At 43.4% G+C, this 21,217-nt stretch overlaps 1 protein-coding gene across 2 annotated transcripts in view; it reads left to right on the top strand.

Moving 5' to 3' along the window:
• ptprk (protein tyrosine phosphatase receptor type K) overlaps window positions 1-21,217 on the top strand; it is a 190,410-nt gene that overhangs the window by 73,282 nt on the left and 95,911 nt on the right. For both annotated transcript variants that reach the window (XM_083643454.1, XM_083643453.1), the window contains exons 2-3: window positions 6,490-6,612; window positions 19,598-19,755. In XM_083643454.1, coding sequence (XP_083499580.1) covers window positions 6,490-6,612; window positions 19,598-19,755 — 281 coding nt within the window. The remainder of the gene's footprint in view (window positions 1-6,489; window positions 6,613-19,597; window positions 19,756-21,217) is intronic.

Here is a 21,217-nt window from a genome sequence, read left to right as displayed (position 1 = left end):
CAGACTGTGAATGCACCTACAGACTGATCAGACTGTGAATGCACCTACAGACTGTAAATGCACCCACAGACTTTGAATGCACCTACAGACTGTAATTAGGGATGGGGCCGATCCGATCCAATATCGGTATCGGGTGCCGATATGGCACTAATTCACAGATCGGATCGGATCGGAATTGAAAAAAAAAAAAAAAAAAAAAACATTTTTTTTTTTTTTTTTTTTTTTGCAATTCCAGCGCACAGCTGGCCGTAATTTGTATAATAATGTATAATAGTATCCTTCTTTGCCTTGTATATTTTCTTAATTTTGTCTGCTTTTTGCAAGGTATATTTAAAAAAAAAACTTTAATTGGCCAAATCTTTGCCTATACTGTATATTCAAGAAAAATATTGGTATCGGCATAATATCGGTATCGGCAGATATCCAAATTCAGGTATCGGAATCGGATCGGAAGTGAAAAAAGTGGATCGGTGCATCCCTAACTGGAATCAGACTGTGAATGCACCTACAGACTGTAATCAGACTGTGAATGCACCTACAGACTGTAATCAGACTGTGAATGCACCTACAGACTGTGATCAGACTGTGAATGCACCTACAGACTTTGATCAGACTGTGAATGCACCTACAGACTGTGATCAGACTGTAAATGCACCTACAGACTGTGATCAGACTGTGAATGCACCTACATACTGTGATCAGACTGTGAATGCACCTACAGACTTTGATCAGACTGTGATTGCACCTACAGACTGTAATCAGACTGTGAATGCACCTACAGACTTTGATCAGACTGTGATTGCACCTACAGACTGTAATCAGACTGTGAATGCACCTACAGACTGTGATCAGACTGTGAATGCACCTACAGACTGTGATCAGACTGTGAATGCACCTACAGACTGTGATCAGACTGTGATTGCACCTACAGACTGTGATCAGACTGTGAATGCACCTACAGACTGTGATCAGACTGTGATTGCACCTAGGCCAAAATTGCCCCCAAAATTGTTATACTTTTGTTTTCGTTCATTCAATTCACTCAGACAAACAGTACTGTTGTTCACAGACACAGTACGCTTTATTAACTTTACTTTTTTAAGTGCCCCCAACATTTTGTAAATGCCCCCTTTTGTTAGATAGTGGGATAAAAGTTGCCCCAAAATTATGTGTTTCTCTGTCTGTGTGTCTATGTTGTGAGTTCCATACAGTGCTATCTAGCCAAGACCTTGTTTTGATATGTGAGTATGATACAGTGTTTTGCCATTTTGCAAATACTATATTCTACTTGTGTACAATTTGTAAGACATGAATTTAGCTACATGACTACTTGCTCTTTTTGTATTACAGTGACTTTTTTTGGGCTAACACTGGCCTATATCCAGCGCCATCAACTGTTTATTTTCATTGACGCTGTTATTCGCTGACAAACCACGTCACCATTTTGAATTTCACTCACTATTCATGGGACTGTCACGGCTGTCTCTTTTAACTGCTTTCCTGAATTCCTGATTCCTCTCATGAATCAACGGTATCAAATTCAGTCCTGGACTTAGCTCATTCCCGGCCAATTACAGCAGAGTGTTGGTTTACTCATGTAGGTACATGTAAACACAGGCTGAGGGCACGCAGCCCACACATTGGCAAGTGCAGTCAGAGTGTTCACTGCCTCTACACTCCAACCAGCTCCTCACAGGAAACCACTGCCAAGAGCAAGCACTCTATTCAAATGGTCCACTCGCAAACCAAAATGGACCTGGATCCACCCAGAGCTCATTTACGCTCCATTTCTGTCCGAAAATAAATGCGTCTGTTTCAAATGATGTAAACCTTATTGCCCACATACTTCCATGTGTCTTTCACGTAGGGGCCATATGATTTCCGCAAAATGGCAAAAATGGACGGAATCATGGAATCTGGTAATAAAAATGGAGTCAACTGTAAAACATGGACTATTGCAGAATTTTTCGTCCAGGGTATCCGCGAGGTCTTGAAAAGTATTGAAAGTTAAATTAATTTAGGGAAAATGAAGGCCGTTAAAAAGTATTAAAAGCTCTTAATCACCATTTGATGAGGTATTAAATTTTGTAGCTATATAAATAGCACTTAGCCTACATTGTCGATTAATTGGTTAATAATATGTTTGATCGATCAAATTCTTAACGGCGATTAATCGGTTGTCTATTAATCATTAACCTTATCCCTAGTCACCTTACAACTTGGCTTTCACTTTGAGAAACATGTCGAAGAGGGTGTCTGAGTGAGCCATGTCCTCAAAAAAATAAAAAGATAAAACAACCCCTAAGCGAAAATTTAAATGGGAAAAACTGAATTTGGAAAAAATTAAATGGATTTCATATGGCCATATAGGTGGTAACACTGGTCTTTTTCTATCTGCTTTCATGTGCATTCTGTGTCCTCCATGACTTATTTGATATAATATGTAACAGCCAGTTGATGTTTTTGAACAAAAAGATCATGGAGCATAGAGGATGGATACAGATCCCAGAAGTTCACTCATGGATCAGGATGTGACTTGACCAGAACAAATGAAAAGCCTCCAAATTCACTGTGAGAATGACACATCACGTCTGAACAGGGCTGTTGTCTAGAGCCCGTTGAAACAGCTTGGACACACACGTGTGTGTGTCTTCATTGGTTGCAGGACATCAAGTCCAACTGTAAAGCTGATTGTCTCTTTTCCCCTAAGAAGTTTGCTCTTTCACAGACAACTCGGACTGTGTTTTTTAAAGCCAGTTTTGGTGGGCTCACCTCCTGAAGGTGGAGGTCAGTGCAAATCACCACAGAAAGATTTGGAGTGATGTTGGCAGATGCTGTGTGTGATGCCATTCCACAATCTTTTAGAAAAGATTGCGGCTGTCCTCTGTCACTGTTCTGTGTGTGTGTGTGTGTGTTGCTCCTCTCTCCGCCCTTGAGCCTTTATCAAGTCCTTCTAATTATTTTATTATGCAAATGAGCCACCATTATTTCATTAGTGAGGCGGCCAATCACAGAGGCTGATTAGGGAGTGATTAGCATGCAGTCGGCTCTCTCTGTGTCCTTGTGAATAGCGAGAAGGGGGCATTGTGTAATGACCCATCTGGACACACACGCACGCACGCACGCATTGCATACACACACCTAGAAAACTGATTGGTTACACCATAACAGACAGAAACACACAGACAAAAAATCTCTCTCAGTGAAGTTCTTCTGAATGTGTTTTATCATGTACCAGAGCCCCCAAAATAATGTACCAGAAGTTGTATATGTAAGGGATGTGGTAATGCACGACCAGGTGTCCATTATCAAGAAGTAATGGACAACGGGGAGACCAGAACCGCATCGGACGGTTGCCTCCACGTAATCCATTAATTCCTGTTTATGGACACCTTGAACGGCATTATTATCCCACTTATGGTCATGGTCATTTGCTAAATAGTAATTAAGTAAGTAATAAGTAATGAAGTCCATTAATTTATAGTTTCATGCATTTTGCAATTAAAATCTAAAGTTTGTCACAAGCTATAACTCAGTTCCCCTGGTAACACCTGAGGGTTTGACTAATACCTACCATTGGCATCCCATCAGGGATAGAATGTAATAGAAACGTTGGTCACTGCTCCAGTAAATGAGACGAACCTTAGATACGACTTGGCAACAGGAAGGAATCTAGTCCACTCAGCTCATAGAACCCTTTGGCTCAGATATGAGCCAGAAAGCTAACGCTATGCTAGCAAGTTTCAAAGTCAGTAACATTGTATACGGTTGGGAAACAGGAACTGTATAATTGGACAGTATGTTGAACAACAAGTCTACAAGCTGGCTATCCAGCCATGTCATTGTCCCCAAATCAATATCAAGATTACGCCGGTTATACTATTTAATATTGCTGTTATTAGATTGTATAATACTGTAATACTTCTATAGGTGTGGCTTTAACTGCAGAATTGTGTCTGTGAGAGTGTGAATAAAACAGAAAAAAGAAAAAAGAGTTAATTAATAAAACACAGCAGTAGATAATGATGCTTCAGCACGTGTTGGTTAATGTGTTGCTTGCTTTTCCAGCCAGACATTATGCAATGCGTGCCGCACACGGCTCTTATACTAAACAGCATCATGATGGTACAATGGTGGGGGGCTAAGACCTTTGGCTGTGCCCAACATCATTGACAACCCTACTTAGTAGCTGTTCATTATCAGGATGTAATGCATGCCACGCATTACACCCATGATGTAAAATAAAGTAATTATTAGAGTTTAACATTTATGTTTGAATCCAACTTACTGTAACACAACTGTATTTAACAGGTTTGAGAAGGGGTTGAGTTGTTTATTTGGGCTAACTGGTGAGTAAAACAATCATAAAATAATGATGTTTTATCGGTATCTAACCTGTTAATGGATAGAACAGATAGGTAGATAGATAGGTAGATAGACACATATTGTTATAGTTAAGTTGTTGTTAGTTACAGTACTAGCGCCATGTCTCAACAGTCAGGGAGTATATTATGGCTCATCACGGAGTTTGAATTTGTTCCAGCAGAGGTAAATAATAGTTCAAGGTCTGCTCTTCTCATCATTGGCAACACGCATTGACTGTCAGATGCACGCGCGTGTGTGCGTGTGTGTGTCTGTGTGTGCGTGTGTGCGTGTGTGTGTGTGTGTGTGTGTGTGTACTGTGTTGGTTAAGTTGGCAGAACATTGAGTAAAGGGAGAAGTGTTAACTGAGAACGTGGGCGAGCTAGTGAGAGTTTCACACATATTTCGTTTCTGCAGAGCCCCTTTTCAGCAGAACACAAGCACACACACACATACTGCTGTTTTGTTGAGTATGTTAGCAGCTGAAAGCAGTGAGGATTTCTTTATCAAAGTTGTGCAGAAGAGAAGAGAAGAATGCTGTAAGATTGAGAAATGTTCTTTTAAACCAAAGTCAGTCAAGAGGAATTTAAAAAAGCACATATCTTTTCCCCCACTGCTAAGCCAAGGCAAAATACCTCTTCTACCACGGCACTATATCACAGCTGAGTAGAAGACAACAGAAGCCAGAGAAGATATAAGATAGCAGCCAGCTAAGGCCCATAGTGTGAATTTTAAACACTGGGTTACTTCGTAATACTTCGTAATGAAGCAGAACTTGTGCAAAAAAATCGTTTTAAAACAAGATAGAGTTCTGTTCCTTCTAAACAGGCCAAGAACACTTTTCCTGACAGTAAAGAGGAGGAGCAATGTCTCTTAACTTAAGGCTGTACAAGGCCAAACAAGATGGCCACTGCTAAGTCAAGGCTAAATGTTGCGTTAGAGTTAGAAATGTTTCACCACTTTAACACTAAACAAGGAATTTGCTTCACACTCAACTCAAGGAGAAATGTTTGCTTCTCTATAATTATAGCCACAAACAGACAGGCAGCCATGCAGCCATCAACCAGAAACAGACAGGCAACCATCAGCTGCAGACAGACAGGTAGCCATGCAACCATCAGCTGCAGACAGACAGGTAGCCATGCAACCATCAGCTGCAGACAGACAGGTAGCCATGCAACCATCAGCTGCAGACAGACAGGTAGCCATGCAACCATCAGACACAGAGAGTGCGGTGCAAACCCAATGCTAGGAGACTTATATATTACAGGACACAGGTACAGTAGCAAAGCTGCGGCGTGAACCCAATGCTAAGGGACTTATATATTGATGGCAGTGCTGCTTGCTAACAGCACTGTTTGGTGGCTTGCTTTCGTATGCCTGGCTGGCTATGGATACAAACGTGCCATCTGTGTAGCTTGGAATCCATCCTTTAGGCTGTGGCCAGCACAGAGGAGAGCAGAGGACACAGGCCATGAGAAGGACAGCCGGGTGACCAAGAACCACTGCAGACTTCTGAATCAGATGGCATTGTGGCTTTTGCTATATCTCTCAAAGCCATATTGTTAACACAAGCCAAGCATCACTGCTTGGATGAATCAGATAGCTAGCAGTAGTCAGCATAGCATGGTATTCCTGTCAGCAGTATTGCGAGTACAAACCCCATATCATTGCAAGTTGATGGGTTCGGCTAGCTGTTAGGGACAAGTGGCGTCTCTCTGTATTAGGGCGACTTACTGTTCAGGCGGGGCCAAAGGCAGCCAGCGCACACATGGTTGGCCCAAGGCTATGGCGATGAGCTCAGATGATTGGCTGAGGGCCCTTGATGATTGAGTCAGAGGTGATCCTGACTGTTGTGCCTGCAGTGCTACAGTAGCCAAAATGATTTGAGCCCTGCAAAGGAATTAGGTCATGTGACTTTATTGTGCTATCTTAATTAGTTAGAAAACTGTAGGCGTATTGGATAGATTGCATTTTTACTTCTCAAATAATGTGAATCAATTCAATCTGACACTTTAGTCAGTTGTGTACACCCAAATGCTTAATAATGTCATGGCTTGCCTTTAAAATAGTCTTTCTAATCTTATGAGGTCAACTAATTCTTGTATTATTTTGTCTGCTTTGCAGGAAGCTGTACTTTTGATGAGGGCTTCGCTCAGTGTGATTACCAACAGGACCCCTATGATGACTTTGACTGGACACACATCAGCACCCAGGAAGTACCCTATGTCTCCCCACACCTGCCACAAGGTGAGGCTTGACTTGATTTCTGCTATCCTTGTCATCCATCCATCCATCTATTTATTTAGTCTGTTTTTATCCACCAATCCTCTCGTCCACCACCTATCACCTTTCTTCCTCCTAGAGCCCCACACCACCTATTTTATTTTTTCTTCTCCTCCCTCCCATCTCATCCCCGTCTTTTCCTAGAGATGCTCTAGATCTCCTCTCCTCTCCTCTGATCTTCTCCTCCTCTGCTCTCCTCTGATCTCCTCTCCTCTCTGCTCTGCTGTCTTTTCCTCTGCTCTGATCTCCTCCTCTCCTCTGCTCTGATCTCCTCTTCTCTCCTCTGTACTCCTCTTCTCCTCTTCTCTGCTCTCCTCTTCTCTCTTCTCTTCTCTTCTCTTCTCTTCTCTTCTCTTCTCTTCTCTCCTCTTTAATCAGTTGTTTTTTCTTCAGGATGATGATGAAGGGGAAATTAAATCTTTCTGCCTCAGGGCTGAGGGTCTAATTAACGGGATATGAGGTCGTTAATCAACGGCAGAGAACAGGGAAGGTTGCCTACTTTACAATGTTAAAAGCAAAACGTTAGAACAATAACCAACTATGCAATGTTAAAACACTAACTAGCTTTACCATGTTAAAAGCAAAACATTAGAACAAAATCCGACACATGTGCAGTAGCCAGCGGTTTCTTTTCACCTGACATGGGGAGCTTCACTGGTAGGATATTAGCATGTGGGAGGATCATGCTATTCCTACCAGTTCCCTTCCATCCCGACCAGGCGCCCCGACTGAACAGAGGAGGCGCTAGTGCAGCAACCAGGACACATACCCCCAATCCAGCTTCCCACCCTCAGGCACAGTCCCTGTATGGACCAGTGGCCAACCCCCCCGGCTTCCATCTGATGATGCGGAAGTGAATTGAAAAGCTGTAGTTCCTTGATGGCCACTAGGCGTCGGGGGCAGTAGGCATTCCCCCCATGTTGATGCCCTATGTTCTAACAGGATTAAACATCTTCCCAGGCACGGGCAAAACACAGTTTTGGTCTATATAGCTAATTTCACCTTTTCATAGCAACTGTAGGGGGGTAATTTTTTATATAACTTGCCTGTTTGGAGTAAAATAGATGATAGAAAAGGGGGTGATTGGCAGATCACCTGTCCAGTGATCGCGCAGCTTGCCAATCACGGACCAATAGCAGGCGGAGCTGCGGCTCTGGGAAACCCCCATCTCACGTGAGCTGTGCAAGGACTCAACCCATTCCCTCCCACTCTGCTGACGAAAAATCAAGATGGCGACGGTCAACAATTCAACTCCAAACGGAAGACCAAATCAATGGGATAGCTCTGTCCATATTATTTAGGTCAGTGGTATGGACGCCCGACCAAGCCGGAGGTAACACCTGGATACGAACCTGCGGCCCTCGTGTTGGTAGGGAATCCACCGCTACACTACCCGCGGACGCCAACTAGCTTTAACATGTTAAAAGCAAGACGTTAGAACAATAACCAGCTATGCAATGTTAAAACAGTAATTAGCTTTACCATGTTAAAAGCAAAACATTAGAACAATAACCAGCTATGCAATGTTAAAACAGTAACTAGCTTTACCATGTTCAAACCTCAAAGTAAGAATGTTTACTAATTTTGCAACATTAAAACGAATTAGCCTTGAATAAACCAGCATTGGAATGTTAAAATCTTACAAGTACAACTCTTACAAGTACAACTAGGTAATTTACTTCCAATTCACTTTCAGTTTCTCTCCTCTCCTCTCCTCTCCTCTCCTCTCCTCTCCTCTCCTCTCCTCTTTTCTCTTCTCTCCTCCATTGTGGAAGATTATCACTGTGTTACCATGACAATATAACATGGTTATTTATCTCCTGTGCTTATCATCGTGACAACCCAGCCTGGTTGACATTTAGAGAAAGGTTCAGTTCAACACCAGCTCTTTAAGACTTAAACACACACACACACACACACACACACACACACACACACACACACACACACACACACGCTCAAAGTGTGTACCGGTATGTGTCTTCCTCATAGTGCTGTCTGGTGAAGGTGCTCTGGGAGTACAGTTATAATTAGGGTGTGGTATTAGGCTTGCCATGGTGTGGAAATTTCCCCACCGGTTAATAAGCTTGTGACAACACCAGTGTTACTGGTGACACGGACATGTTACAAGAGAAGATATTTGTTGGTTCAATACCTGTTTCCCCCCGTCTGTTTGTGTCTGTTTCTCACTTTGTTCCACCGTGAATAATACTAATAATAATAATAATACGAGCTACTCAGCTGTCGTGACGGTGCGACTTTTTAATTTAATGTCACTTCTCTCAGTGCGACACAGCCATCAAGATAGTCACTGAGCGTGGATATCCGGTGTCAGGATTTGTATTGGACTGACTTTTTCCCACGAAAAGTGTAGTAGACTTCACATTTTCCTGGTTAACTGGTTATATTGCTCTCGGAACAAGCAAGCCCACCACTGCTGCTACTTCATAGAAATAAGCTGAATTCACTCGAACACATGTACCTCATATTGGCCATCTCACGGAGCAAAACCTCACTAAGCGTTACACCAATTCCTCACTAAGTTTTTCCCAATTAAGTTGTCCAACCTGCTCCGTGCATCAGCGAACAGGCTGAGCAACGTCTCGCTTGATTGAAAAATCGCTCGTCCTGTCATTATTTCTGCGAAGCTTCGCACACAACTCCACCTTCAAAATATGGGCGTTTTTGGACGTGAAGCTCGTCCTTCTTCCCAGTATTGGACATCGCCCGTAGTATATCTGGACGCTTATTCGCTCTCCATAAGCCAGACCTTGTTCGCTCGCTGTATGTTAGGAAGAGGTGCTACGTGACTAATTGACTTGACTTGACATGACATGTATGTTAACATTATCTGGATGCTTGGTCTCCAAGTGCCTCCTCAATTTAGCAGGCTTCATTGCCTCATTGGCAAGAGACTGCAGGCATATAAGGCATTTTGGCTTTCCTTCCACTTCAATAAATCCATATTGGAGATACTCCTCATTGTACTTCCGTATTTTTGCTTTTTGTTTTTCAACCACTTAATTTGTAGCAACAAAAGGTCGTTTTAAAAATGTCATCATCATAACATGCTACTACTAGCTACAGTAGCAGCCGTGGGCACTCTGTGATTGACGTCGTAAGCGGTCTTATTAAAGGCGCCGCAGCTCATGAGGCGCCAGGTCCTTAAATGTATAGGCTTGTTAGATTAGAATGTAATCCATGAACCATTTTAGATTTAAACCATAAAATCTTTTTGTTGAACTATGAAGCTTTTGTAAAAAAAAATGCAAAGTGCCACAGACCCCCGGGGATCCCCGGACCCCCATTTGAGAACCACTGCTTTACACAATTAACGCCCGGTAACACCCGACTACCTTGGCAGCCTATGTGGTATTGTAGGTAAAGTGCCTTGCCTAAGGGCACAGAGGCCAAATGTGGGGTGATTTAGGGTTATTAATACCAGGAGAGGAGGGGAGGTGGCAGTGTGGAGGGGGGCGGGGGCAGTGTTGGCAGCTAGAAAGGATTAAATACCTTGTCTAAGAGCACAGAGGCCAAATGTGGGGTTATTTAGGGTTATTAATACCAGTAGATGAGGGCAGAGGACAGTGTTGGCACCTAGAAAGGATTAAATACCTTGTCTAAGAGCATAGAGGTCAGATGTGGGGTTATTTAGGGTCATTAATAGCAGGAGTGGAGTGCAGGGGGCAGTGTTGGCAGCTATAAAGTATTAAATACCTTGTCTGAGAGGCCATTTACACCTGGCATTAACATGCATTTTTGGTGATCAGATTGCAATCAGATTGTATTTTATCACTTGAAAGTACAGGTGTAAACACCCCCAAAATGCATTGAAGAAGGATTGCAATCTGATCAGCCAAACCACCTCCAGAGGTGGTCAGGGTTATGACAACATTTAACACAAGTGTAAATGCAATGCGTCCTCTCAAAACGCATACAGCAACCGCCATACGGAAATACATAATCTTCATCTTCTTTGCAGTTTTATGGCGGTTGGCATCCTTAAATGTTGCCTTACCGCCACCTACTGGATTGCTAAAACTACATTGCAAATTACGGAAATGCGTCCTCGCGCGCGCAAGTGTTTATCTAGTTGGCACAAAGAAAGAACAACACAGCCAGAGCTAGCGTTACGCGCTAACGTTAACCGCAAGAAAGGAGAACTAACGCTATGGATGATATTGACACTCGTGGATGGAGTCACGAGGAGACCAAGTGCCTGCTTTCAATTTGGTCTGACGAAAGTATGCAAGCTAAACTTGGCAGTGCATATCGCGACCGACCCATTTATGAAGTAGTGGCTAAGAAACTGGCAGAGAATGGCCACAACAGGACCTGGCTACACTAGCTGTGTTTCCATTACAGTTTTTCGCAAAATAATTGCAATATTTCTACAACTTCGACAAAGTACAATTCCGACTTGCAGGCGTTTCCATTGAAGTTGTTTGAAGTCGGTGACGGCACGCACACCTGAATGCAATTCCCCGTTACCAGCAGCTGCCACAGTGATTATGCATGGGGATCTGCCCCATATCCCGTCCCCTGCATGCTCAAATCCAACCAATGGTCAATGCAAATCACCACATGAAGTTACAACGCATATAAACAAGCCTGATTATCAATTCAAAAGAACATGAGTGGCAACATGTTGCTGGCTGCGGTGAATGCAGTGAGCGCAACAGACAGAGGAGAAAAAGATATAAAACTGGTCCGATTTTGAGATGGAGGGGAAAAAAGGCTGATTTGGTGCAATAATCAGAATGTCGTGTATTATAACATTGCACCTGAAACATGTATTACTCACTGTATTCACTTCAGTCAGCAGCATCGCACCGGTGTGTGCTTTTCATCCCCTCTGTGACTGTGCCAAATGCGCACACACACAGGCAGCCTGTCACCATGGACCGATTTCTGCCATTAAAAATTCTCTATCTCCCCCGGCTCTGCTTTTGCACAACACTTGTCTTTCAGGTAGCATTGCTTCAAAGTTTTCCACTTGCTGCTGAGGTTTTTCCACGGCTTTTCAAACCCTTTCTCCCTCATTTTCCTTTCATTTTCCGCTCCTTTTCCAAAGGAGAAGATGGGTCACATGACGTGCAAATGCGGAAAATGTGTTTCCATTAGCTTACACTTTTGCGATAAACTGCTATATCGACACGTCTGAAAAACCACCTCATGAGAGCGCAAAAACTTTTTGCGATATTTGGGAGGTTTTTCGAAATTTACGTGTTTCCATTAAGAAGACAAAAACAAGAAAAGTGGCAGGGGTAGGGCAACGTGTCCTTTTTATAAAGAAATAGATGCAGTGCTGGGTGATCGGCCATCGTTTTGTCCAGGTGAAGGGGATGTTCACTGTGCATGCATTTGAGCTTAACAATAACCTCTATTTCCCTGTGCATGCATGCAAACATGCATGCACACGTTCAGGGGGCGCGCGCGTGATGACGTTCGAGCTGGAGAGCAATCGGATTGCAATCTGTTCACCCAAAACGCATGTTAGTGCCAGGTGTAAATGAAATCAGGCTGAAGTGATAAAATACAATCTGATTGCAAATCTGATGGCAGAAAACGCAGGTTAATGCCAGGTGTAAATGGCCTCTGAGAGCACAGAGGCATTGTCTGCTATTAGCATGGCACAGGGGGAAGGGTTTGGAGGTGTTGGTTGCTACAGGGGGGCAAGTCCGGATTAACCATAGGGCAACCGGGGCAGGTGCCCCGGGGCCCTCGGGGTGAAGGGGCCCTCCAAATTTATTTTTTATTTTTTATTTTTTTTGGTCGGGCTCATGTTGGGCTCCACAGAACTATGACACAAATCTAAGACCAATCAGGACAAAATAAAATGTGTTTCCAAGAAGATTAAGTCTGATGATTTAGTCTCATTGGATGCCTGTGGGCAAGTGGTGACCAGGGGCGCGGGAAGTGGGGGTGCTTGTGGGGCACCCTCTGCTGTTTTGTATTGGAAATGTAATGTCAATTATTTTTTCATCATTGTAAAGCCACAGCACAGTGAAGAGGATATTAATGTGAAGATTAGCCTCTTCCTTTTGCTCTCAGAGTGCATCAGATTCATGCATTTTACTTTAAAATGTACAAAATTTCTTTCTATGAGTGAGTGAGAAACTGAATCTCACAAACGGAATAATAACATAACAGTATAATACTAATGTTAATTTAAAATGAGATATTCCCCTAAATATGGCGAAAAAACATCCCAACATCCGGACGATGGGTAGGGGGGCCCCTGGGAGCTTCATTCCCCCGGGGCCCCTGGGGGTGTTAATCTGGCTCTGCAGGGGGGTCAGTGCCGTGCCTAAAGGCTACCACTGTCTGGTATTTGGTGTGTTAATAATGAATAGGGTATGTGAGTGTGTTTGGGGGTTGGGGGGCTGGGGTTGCTAGAGGGGATTAAATTCAGGGGCAGTGTGTGTCCAGACAAGGATATGGAGTTTTGTTATATTATTGTTAAGGGTGTGGGGGGGGGGGGGGGGGTACTGTAGGTGAGGGGTCGAGAGGTCCTTAGCTGGTGTGTGTTGGTGTCTGTTATGTGTGTTGTTGTCTGATGCCATTCTATGAAGTCTGTCTGGCAGTCAGCCTGGGGGCATGCAGCACTAAACCCTGTGGCTTTTGACCCCTGAAAATAAAGGATGCCTACTCTTATTATTGGGGAGGAGTCGTTCAATAGTTGGCATCTGAAAAGCCTTTGGGAATGATTTTTTTTTTAGATTCATAGGTCAGGGGGTTATATATTGATAAATGGTTTGCCAGAGAAGAAAATGAGTCAGGGGGTTGGAGGAGGTGGCGTTTCTGGTCAATGTGGATGAGCAGTTCAGCCAACAACAACAACTATAGTTTTGTTCCCTAAAACCCACATTGGTTTGGTCCCAGTTGCTAATCCCCATTCCTGCTTAAGGCAATATGGAGTGTGCAGGGATGGGCTGGCAGCGTTATATTACAGATAAAACATGGCACCACTCATTGTGTGCCATTTCTAACATTCAAAATGACCCCTTTCTGGATTTTTTATTTCAGTAGACTTTTAGTATGTTATTTAACATGTCCAATGGTAACATAATCCATTTAAAAACCTTTTGTATCAATTTGTTCTTGGTTGGGTGTTTTTCCCCCATATAATGACTGGCATATTATGTGTATGCAATGTATGAACCAAATCAGTTGTGTAATACTACATTAAAATACAATTCTATACTTCAGAGACTTAACATAACTTCAGTGCCTTATGGCGCCTTAAGTTGAACCACTGGCTCAATTTACCTCACAGCATGTGGCTCATTTTGCCCCATAGCCACCATTTTGTAAAAAAAATTGCCTTCAGGCTAATCTTTAGCTAAGTGATTCACATGGTTTTATATGTTGGCAACATATAAAACATATTTATTTTTAGACCTGGATAAATGTGCTTTGACATAACAGTTCTGACATGCAGAACATTTAAAAGTAAAAAGTACTTAGCACTTCTCTGATGTGCTTCTCTCCATCTTAGCTAGATAGAAATTATGGGTGCTTCCTGAATTCATGGTCGCATGACAATGTGCACGGTTGCCTACGGGGTGGCTCAACTTACCCACTGGCTCATCTTACCCCACTCTCCCCTATGTTTTGTGATTGAGTCAACAATAAGCCAGGTTGATGGTACACAGTGTGCATATTGCTGCTTTGCTACTACATTGCCACACGTTGCTCCCCTTAAGTCTTTGTTTTGAAAGCTTTCACAATGACTTGTCATCTTCAGTTCAGCTATTTTCAAAATACAAATTTAAAGTGAGAGGAATTCCTGTTGAGTATGGTATGTGATGACGAATCAACAATGGAAAATACTAATCATCAATGTGTTTATTTCATTGTTACAATGTCAGTAATGTTGAATAGTTGGTGCAGTCCTTGTCGGCGCATCGGTACAGAGATATAATAACTGACACATTCTGTGTCCTAGTCTTTGCATGTCCTGCAGCATCCTTTTTGCAGCCCACCTCATAAGCCTTCATTTGAATTCAGTTGGTAGCATAAAATGCTGAAAGTGAAACCATCCCATCAGCTGTTATTCGTGCAGAATTTATTTTTTGTTTTTGCTGTAGAAGGCTGTCCTCTGTCTACCGTGCTGCTGCTGTTGTTGTAATGTGACATATCTAGGTCTTAAGGCTGTTACATGCCTATTTTTAGCCACATCATTACATTGTGGAGTCATTCTATCGGCGGCCATTTTAGACGCTGGCAGTTTTAATACATCAACCATTTTACAAACAGGCAGACCTCAGTTGTCAGAGACTGGCAGACTTCAGATGTCAGATGTAGTGGCGTTATGAGGTAAATAAAATTAAAATGGAAAAATATGTCCCTACATATGGCTCTCTAGGCTGATATACTGTATGTGTATTTGAACTTGAATGGGTCAAAGTAATATTTCCGATGTATCTTGCGCATTGTGTGGCCGGCCGAGTTTTAATATATTGTCATGTCATGGTCTTTTGGGGTCATTAATAAACAAATTGATTCTGTTATTTTGCTATATATTTTTTGGTAGAGCTATTTTACATTGAGGTCAATGGGGAGAGGCTTGTGTTTCCCTCCTAAAAGAGCCAGCAGCCGCCTACAAAATGACGTATTGCCGATCTGCTGTATGGACAGGCAGACAGGAAGTAGGATTAATCTAATACTACCACAGGTCGAGTGAGGGGGCAGAGAGAGAGAGAGAGAAGGGGGAAAGAGAAAAGGGACAATTCAATAATTGTTACAGCATTTTTTGTTTTGAAAAGCTGATCTATCCGCGCGTGTGTGTGTGTGTTGTGTTGTGTTCCACTTGAAGCGCTATGTTCTGGTCTATTCTGCAGAGAAAACACGTTTTCTCACAGTGGATTAGCTAAACAATAACTGATAATCACCATTGTCCAACAGCCTATTGTACAGTCTCATCATATCCTACTGCAATTATAGTATGCAAATAGAATTAACCAGCAGTGTAGGAGAGGGAGTGTTTTTGGGCTTGTAGGAATAGAGATACTATTGTATTGCCTTGTCTATTCTATTCTATTAACTGAGAAGAAAATAATGTGTGTACCGTACACATTATTTTTTCTTCTGCGCAGATAATGTCATCCAATTAATTTAAAATTGGATTCTGAAGTGCGATACAAAATGGCTGCCGCAAAATGGTTGCAGATGGGAGCTGTGAAATGCTGCTAGAATATTGCAGTAATGCAGTAATATAAGCCTATAGATACAAATAACGTAACATATGAGAATGAATGCTGGGCTTGGATTATTGCAATACAGAGGCTATTTTATTCAATTATTCCATGAATGGAATTAAGCCACAGTATGGGACAGTTTTTCTTCATTTGTGAAAAGCTAATGTTTTGGAGATTGACAGTTGCTGCTACATTCTGTGAGATTAGTCAGCAGACAGGAGAGGATCATATTTCATCATATTTCACGGCAACAACATCTGGTCGAGATCTGAGCTGATTACTACAACATCTGGCTGGGCTGAGTGACTGTCCTGTCGTCAGCGGGTCAGCACACCCAGGTTATCATTACTCAATAATACTCACTTTCTCCACTGGCAACTAGAACAAACACACACACTTTGGCCCCATGAAGAGGAAGGTGCAGCACCATACGAGGGGCCTGAAGTACTCTTCATCACACTCTAAGGTCCTGGGTGACTTTGAATGAAGACAAAACAAGGAAAATCAAGCTCAATCCAGATTACTCAGGTGGAATAAGAAACTATCAAGAAGTGTTTTACATTGGCTGTAGGCGGGACCAGAGACTGCATTGGACAACTGGCCGGTAGAGAAGCGGGACATAACATTTGGGGAGTTTGATTGGACCGTTGGAAAGTGCATCAGTACAAACTACAAACCAAAACAATTTTTGAGTTTGACAGTGATGTGTTGGATGCTAGCCTCGCTAACGTTAGCCTCCGTTGTGGAGGACATTATCAGAGAAGACAGGCGTACCCCCTCAAGCTGCCGTGGGCGGAGGAAGACGAGGGAGAGGACGACTCGGTGGGGCATGGTGGCGCAGTGGTAGCTCTCTCACCTCAGGCTCCCGCCTCACAGCAAGAAGGTCCTCGGTTCGACTCCCGCCTGAGACACTGTTGGAGTTGGCATGTTCTCCCCGTGCTCCCCTGGGGTTCCTTCATATAACATCATTATGGACCCCCAGAAGATTGTCACCTGACCAGCAACGATGAAGACTGAAGAAGATGGTCCCCAGGTGCTGTACTGTAAAGCTGCCCCCTTCTCCTGGCCTGACCCCCCGGAGGAAGGACATGCCTTGATGGGAAAATGCAGAGACTGAGTTTCGCCGATCACCGTTCGTTGACAGTATGTGTGTGCATGTGCATGTGGTCACCCTGATGCAAACGCTGAAGCAACGCCTCGCGGAGGCAGTTTCATTTCAGTGTCCTTGTTAACAGGGGAGACCAATCACACCGGCCGCAGTGCTTTGCCTCGCCTCGCCTCGCTGAAGTGACGCTGCACGCATGCTGCAGCGATAGTTTCGGCGTCTGATCTATTTTTCACATGAGCCGCGAGCAGCCAGGCATGAAGTCAATGCAAGTTGTGACCGGCGCGGGGCAAAACAGAGCGAGGCGTGGAGCAAAACAGAGTGCTTCTGCTGTGAATGGCAAGGCTCGTCGTAAGATGCATAAGATGCTGCTCTAGCTTCCGTGACGTGCTGCTTCTGAGATGCTTTTGTTGTGAATCAAGCGTGAGATCGTACATGTTTGAGCCTTTGCCCCCCGCAGAAAAATCAGTTGGGTTAGGGTTAGTTCTGTTAGTTCTGTGTCAGCACCGCACTGCACAATTGCTGGAGAATGACAGTCGGAGTGCAAACACTTTACACTCATTCACACAGTGTCACCTGGAAGCTGCCCAGTGCAAACACTTTACACTCACACATTCACACAGTGTCACCTGGAAGCTGCCCAGTGCAAACACTTTACATTCACACATTCACACACAGTGTCACCTGGAAGCTGCCCACTGCAAACACTTTACACTCACACATTCACACAGTGTCACCTGTAAGCTGCCCAGTGCAAACACTTTACACTCACACATTCACACAGTGTCACCTGGAAGCTGCCCAGTGCAAACACTTTACACTCACACATTCACACAGTGTCACCTGGAAGCTGCCCAGTGCAAACACTTTACACTCACATCACACACTGTCACCTGGAAGCTGCCCAGTGCAAACACTTTACACTCACACATTCACACACAGTGTCACCTGGAAGCTGCCCAGTGCAAACATTTTACACTCACACATTCACACACAGTGTCACCTGGAAGCTGCCCACTGCAAACACTTTACACTCACACATTCACACACAGTGTCACCTGGAAGCTGCCCAGTGCAAACACTTTACACTCACACATTCACACACAGTGTCACCTGGAAGCTGCCCAGTGCAAACACTTTACACTCACACATTCACACACACACAGTGTCACCTGGAAGCTGCCCAGTGCAAACATTTTACACTCACACATTCACACACACACACAGTGTCACCTGGAAGCTGCCCAGTGCAAACACTTTACACTCACACATTCACACACAGTGTCACCTGGAAGCTGCCCAGTGCAAACACTTTACACTCACACATTCACACACAGTGTCACCTGGAAGCTGCCCAGTGCAAACACTTTACACTCACACATTCACACACAGTGTCACCTGGAAGCTGCCCAGTGCAAACATTTTACACTCACACATTCACACACACACACACAGTGTCACCTGGAAGCTGCCAACTGCAAACACTGACATGAGAGAAGATGGGGGGACGGACAAAGACCAGAGGAGAAGAGAGCAACATTATAATGAGGGATTTTAAAAGAACATAAAACAAGTAAGGGAGAAGAGACTAGAAGAGAGGGAGAGGTCTACAACCTGTCAACTTCTCTTCTCTTCTCCCCTCCACTCTTCTCTCCTCTTTTCTTGTCTTCTCTATTTCTTGTCTTCTCCTCTTCATTTCCCATTCCCTCTGTCTCTTTGTTGTTCCTGGCTGGCAGCGAAACAGTCACACACGAATCGCAAAGCAGAAACAAACGACAGAGAAATAGGAGGAGAGAGGCAGTGTTTTTGTGTGTGTGTGTGTGTGTGTGTGTGTGTGTGTGGGGGGGGGGGGGGATCTTGTATTGTCGGCCCTAAAGGAGTGAAAGGAGCGAGCACGAGAAGGCAGAGAAAACATGAGGATATAAAGGGAAAGAATAAAGGCTGATGTTTGACTTGTAACTGACTGAAGGGCAAACCAGGGCGAGGAGGTGCAGGAGAGAGCAGCAGTGTATTCTTGCTTTCCCTGTCTTTGTGTAGGCCTACATCACTAGTCAGGAGTGGGAGCAGCTGACCAGAAATCAGGAAGTCAAAGGTTCAGTTGTTCAGTTCTGTGCTTTACTAACAAATACAACAATGTATTCAAATGGTCTGTGCTTTACTAACAAATACAAGCACAAATGGAAACCCAGGTCAAATTCACAAACACTATACAATGTTTCCACGGTCATGGAAAGCCTGGAAATGTCATGGGATTTCAGAATCTCATTTTCCAGACCTGGAAAAGTCAGGGAATTATTAAAATCCTTATTATTAAAATGCATGTTTTATTTCAATAGCTTCCATATGTAATGTGACGCAGTGACTTTAACGCACTAAAATCCATTAGAAACAGGTGTGCTATATTTGTCCAGTGTAGTAATAACTGGTATTGATTCAGAGTCACCGCCGCACTTGACTTGGAAATTCTGTTATGATCCCTGAAAAGTCATGGAAGGGTTTTTGACATTTTCATCCATGAAAATGTGTGGGAACTCTGACTATGAATGTGACTCACTATGCTGATTATGTTATGACTATATGAATGTAATCTAGCTTTGAAGTGATGCGTAACACAGCTATGTCCCTCTGTCTCTGTGTCCAGGCTCCTACATGTACGTGGATGTCTCCCAGCACGATGGTGGGGAGGCCAGGTTCCAGCTCCCAGTCATGAAGGAAAACGATACTCATTGTATCGACTTCAACTACCTGCTCACCAGCCCCGACGGCTCCAGCCCCGGCACACTCAACGTCCTGGTGAAGGTTTGTATATTGTAATTGTTCAGATTATTATTTTTCTTCTCTGCTAAAACAGTATGCACGTCAGAAACCATAAGGCCCAGAGTAACCAGATTTTGCAAATAGGTTGGAAATGTGACCCACTACTCAGAGACAAATTTCCCATATTGCCCAGATGGTGGCGCATTAACAGCCCATTTCATGTATTGGCCCATAATTTCTGAATTCTGAATCAAAATTCCACTTCTCTTGGATTCCCTGGATCAATACGCATCTATCCATATAGGTCACGCCCATTTCCGTCTGACTAGACTTTCCGCCATTTTGCATTTTCTCAAAAACTTATTTTTGCAAACTCCTCCTACACCATTTGGCCAAATCACCCCAGACCTTTTCTGGGTCATCTCTGGACTACCCTGATCTAAAATTATTTGGATACCTAAAACCATTTTGAACTGATACATTTCTAAGCTTTTAATGAACACGCCTTGACACTAAATTGGCCATAACTCATTAACTGTTGGTAAACTCCTGCCCATTTTTTGACCACATGTTGCCCAGTGTAGCTTTACCGTAAGGACATGCAGAAGTTTCAGCTGTGCCACTAGGGGGCGCTACAACTGCAAAAAGCTTAGATCTCATAATTGACCACATGGATTTGTAGGAAATTCGGTTTTCATGATCTAGGGGCATGAATGAGTTGATATCTAAAATATTGTAATGAACAAATCAAAATTTCCTATTTTACGAACTCCTCCTAGACCGTTTGACCAAATCACCCCAAACCTTTTCTGGGTCATCTCTGGACTACCCTGATCTAAAGTTATCAAAATTATTTGGATACGTGAAACAGTTTTGAAATGATAATTCTCTAAACTTTTAATAAAACACACCCTGACACTAAATTGCCCATAATTCATTAACCATTCAAACTTGGTGCCCCTTTGCACATGTGATCTCGGTCTGTGAAAGGTGCTCTATAAATACATTTATTAATATTATTATTATTATTTATTATTATTATATCAACTCTGACTAAATGTGCACTATTTAGTGTCTATATGTCACATTTAACCCCCAGGTCACCGGATGCTTGGACCCCGTCAATCGCCGCTTGTGGCTATATTTGTTTTTGTTTATATTGTATCCTTTATTCAGATTATTATTAATATTAGAAACAGAGCGTGCTGTGCGCACTCCTTTCTAACATCCCTCGTCACGCCCGCTGACCTGGCAGTGCTCATTCCTACCATGCCTCCTCCTCCTCGTTCATTTTTACCAAGCCTCGTTCGTTTGCCCTCGAGGTCTCGCCCGCTTCGCGGACTCACAGCAGCAGCTCGCACACTCCGCAGATGGTCCCACACTGGGTCACCTTGCTGCAGCATTGGCCGCCCAATTATATTAGTAAGATTGGTTTAATTTCTTAGGTAGAGAACCAGAATAAGCCCAATAGGTTTTCTGATGAGTTAAGTTGGATTGTACTTTA

The sequence above is a fragment of the Poromitra crassiceps genome (assembly GCF_964638095.1).
Source record: "Poromitra crassiceps genome assembly, chromosome: 9".
In the NCBI taxonomy this organism is placed as follows: domain Eukaryota; kingdom Metazoa; phylum Chordata; class Actinopteri; order Beryciformes; family Melamphaidae; genus Poromitra; species Poromitra crassiceps.
Note: the sequence above shows the minus strand (reverse complement) of the source record. Positions and strands in the feature narration are given on the sequence as shown.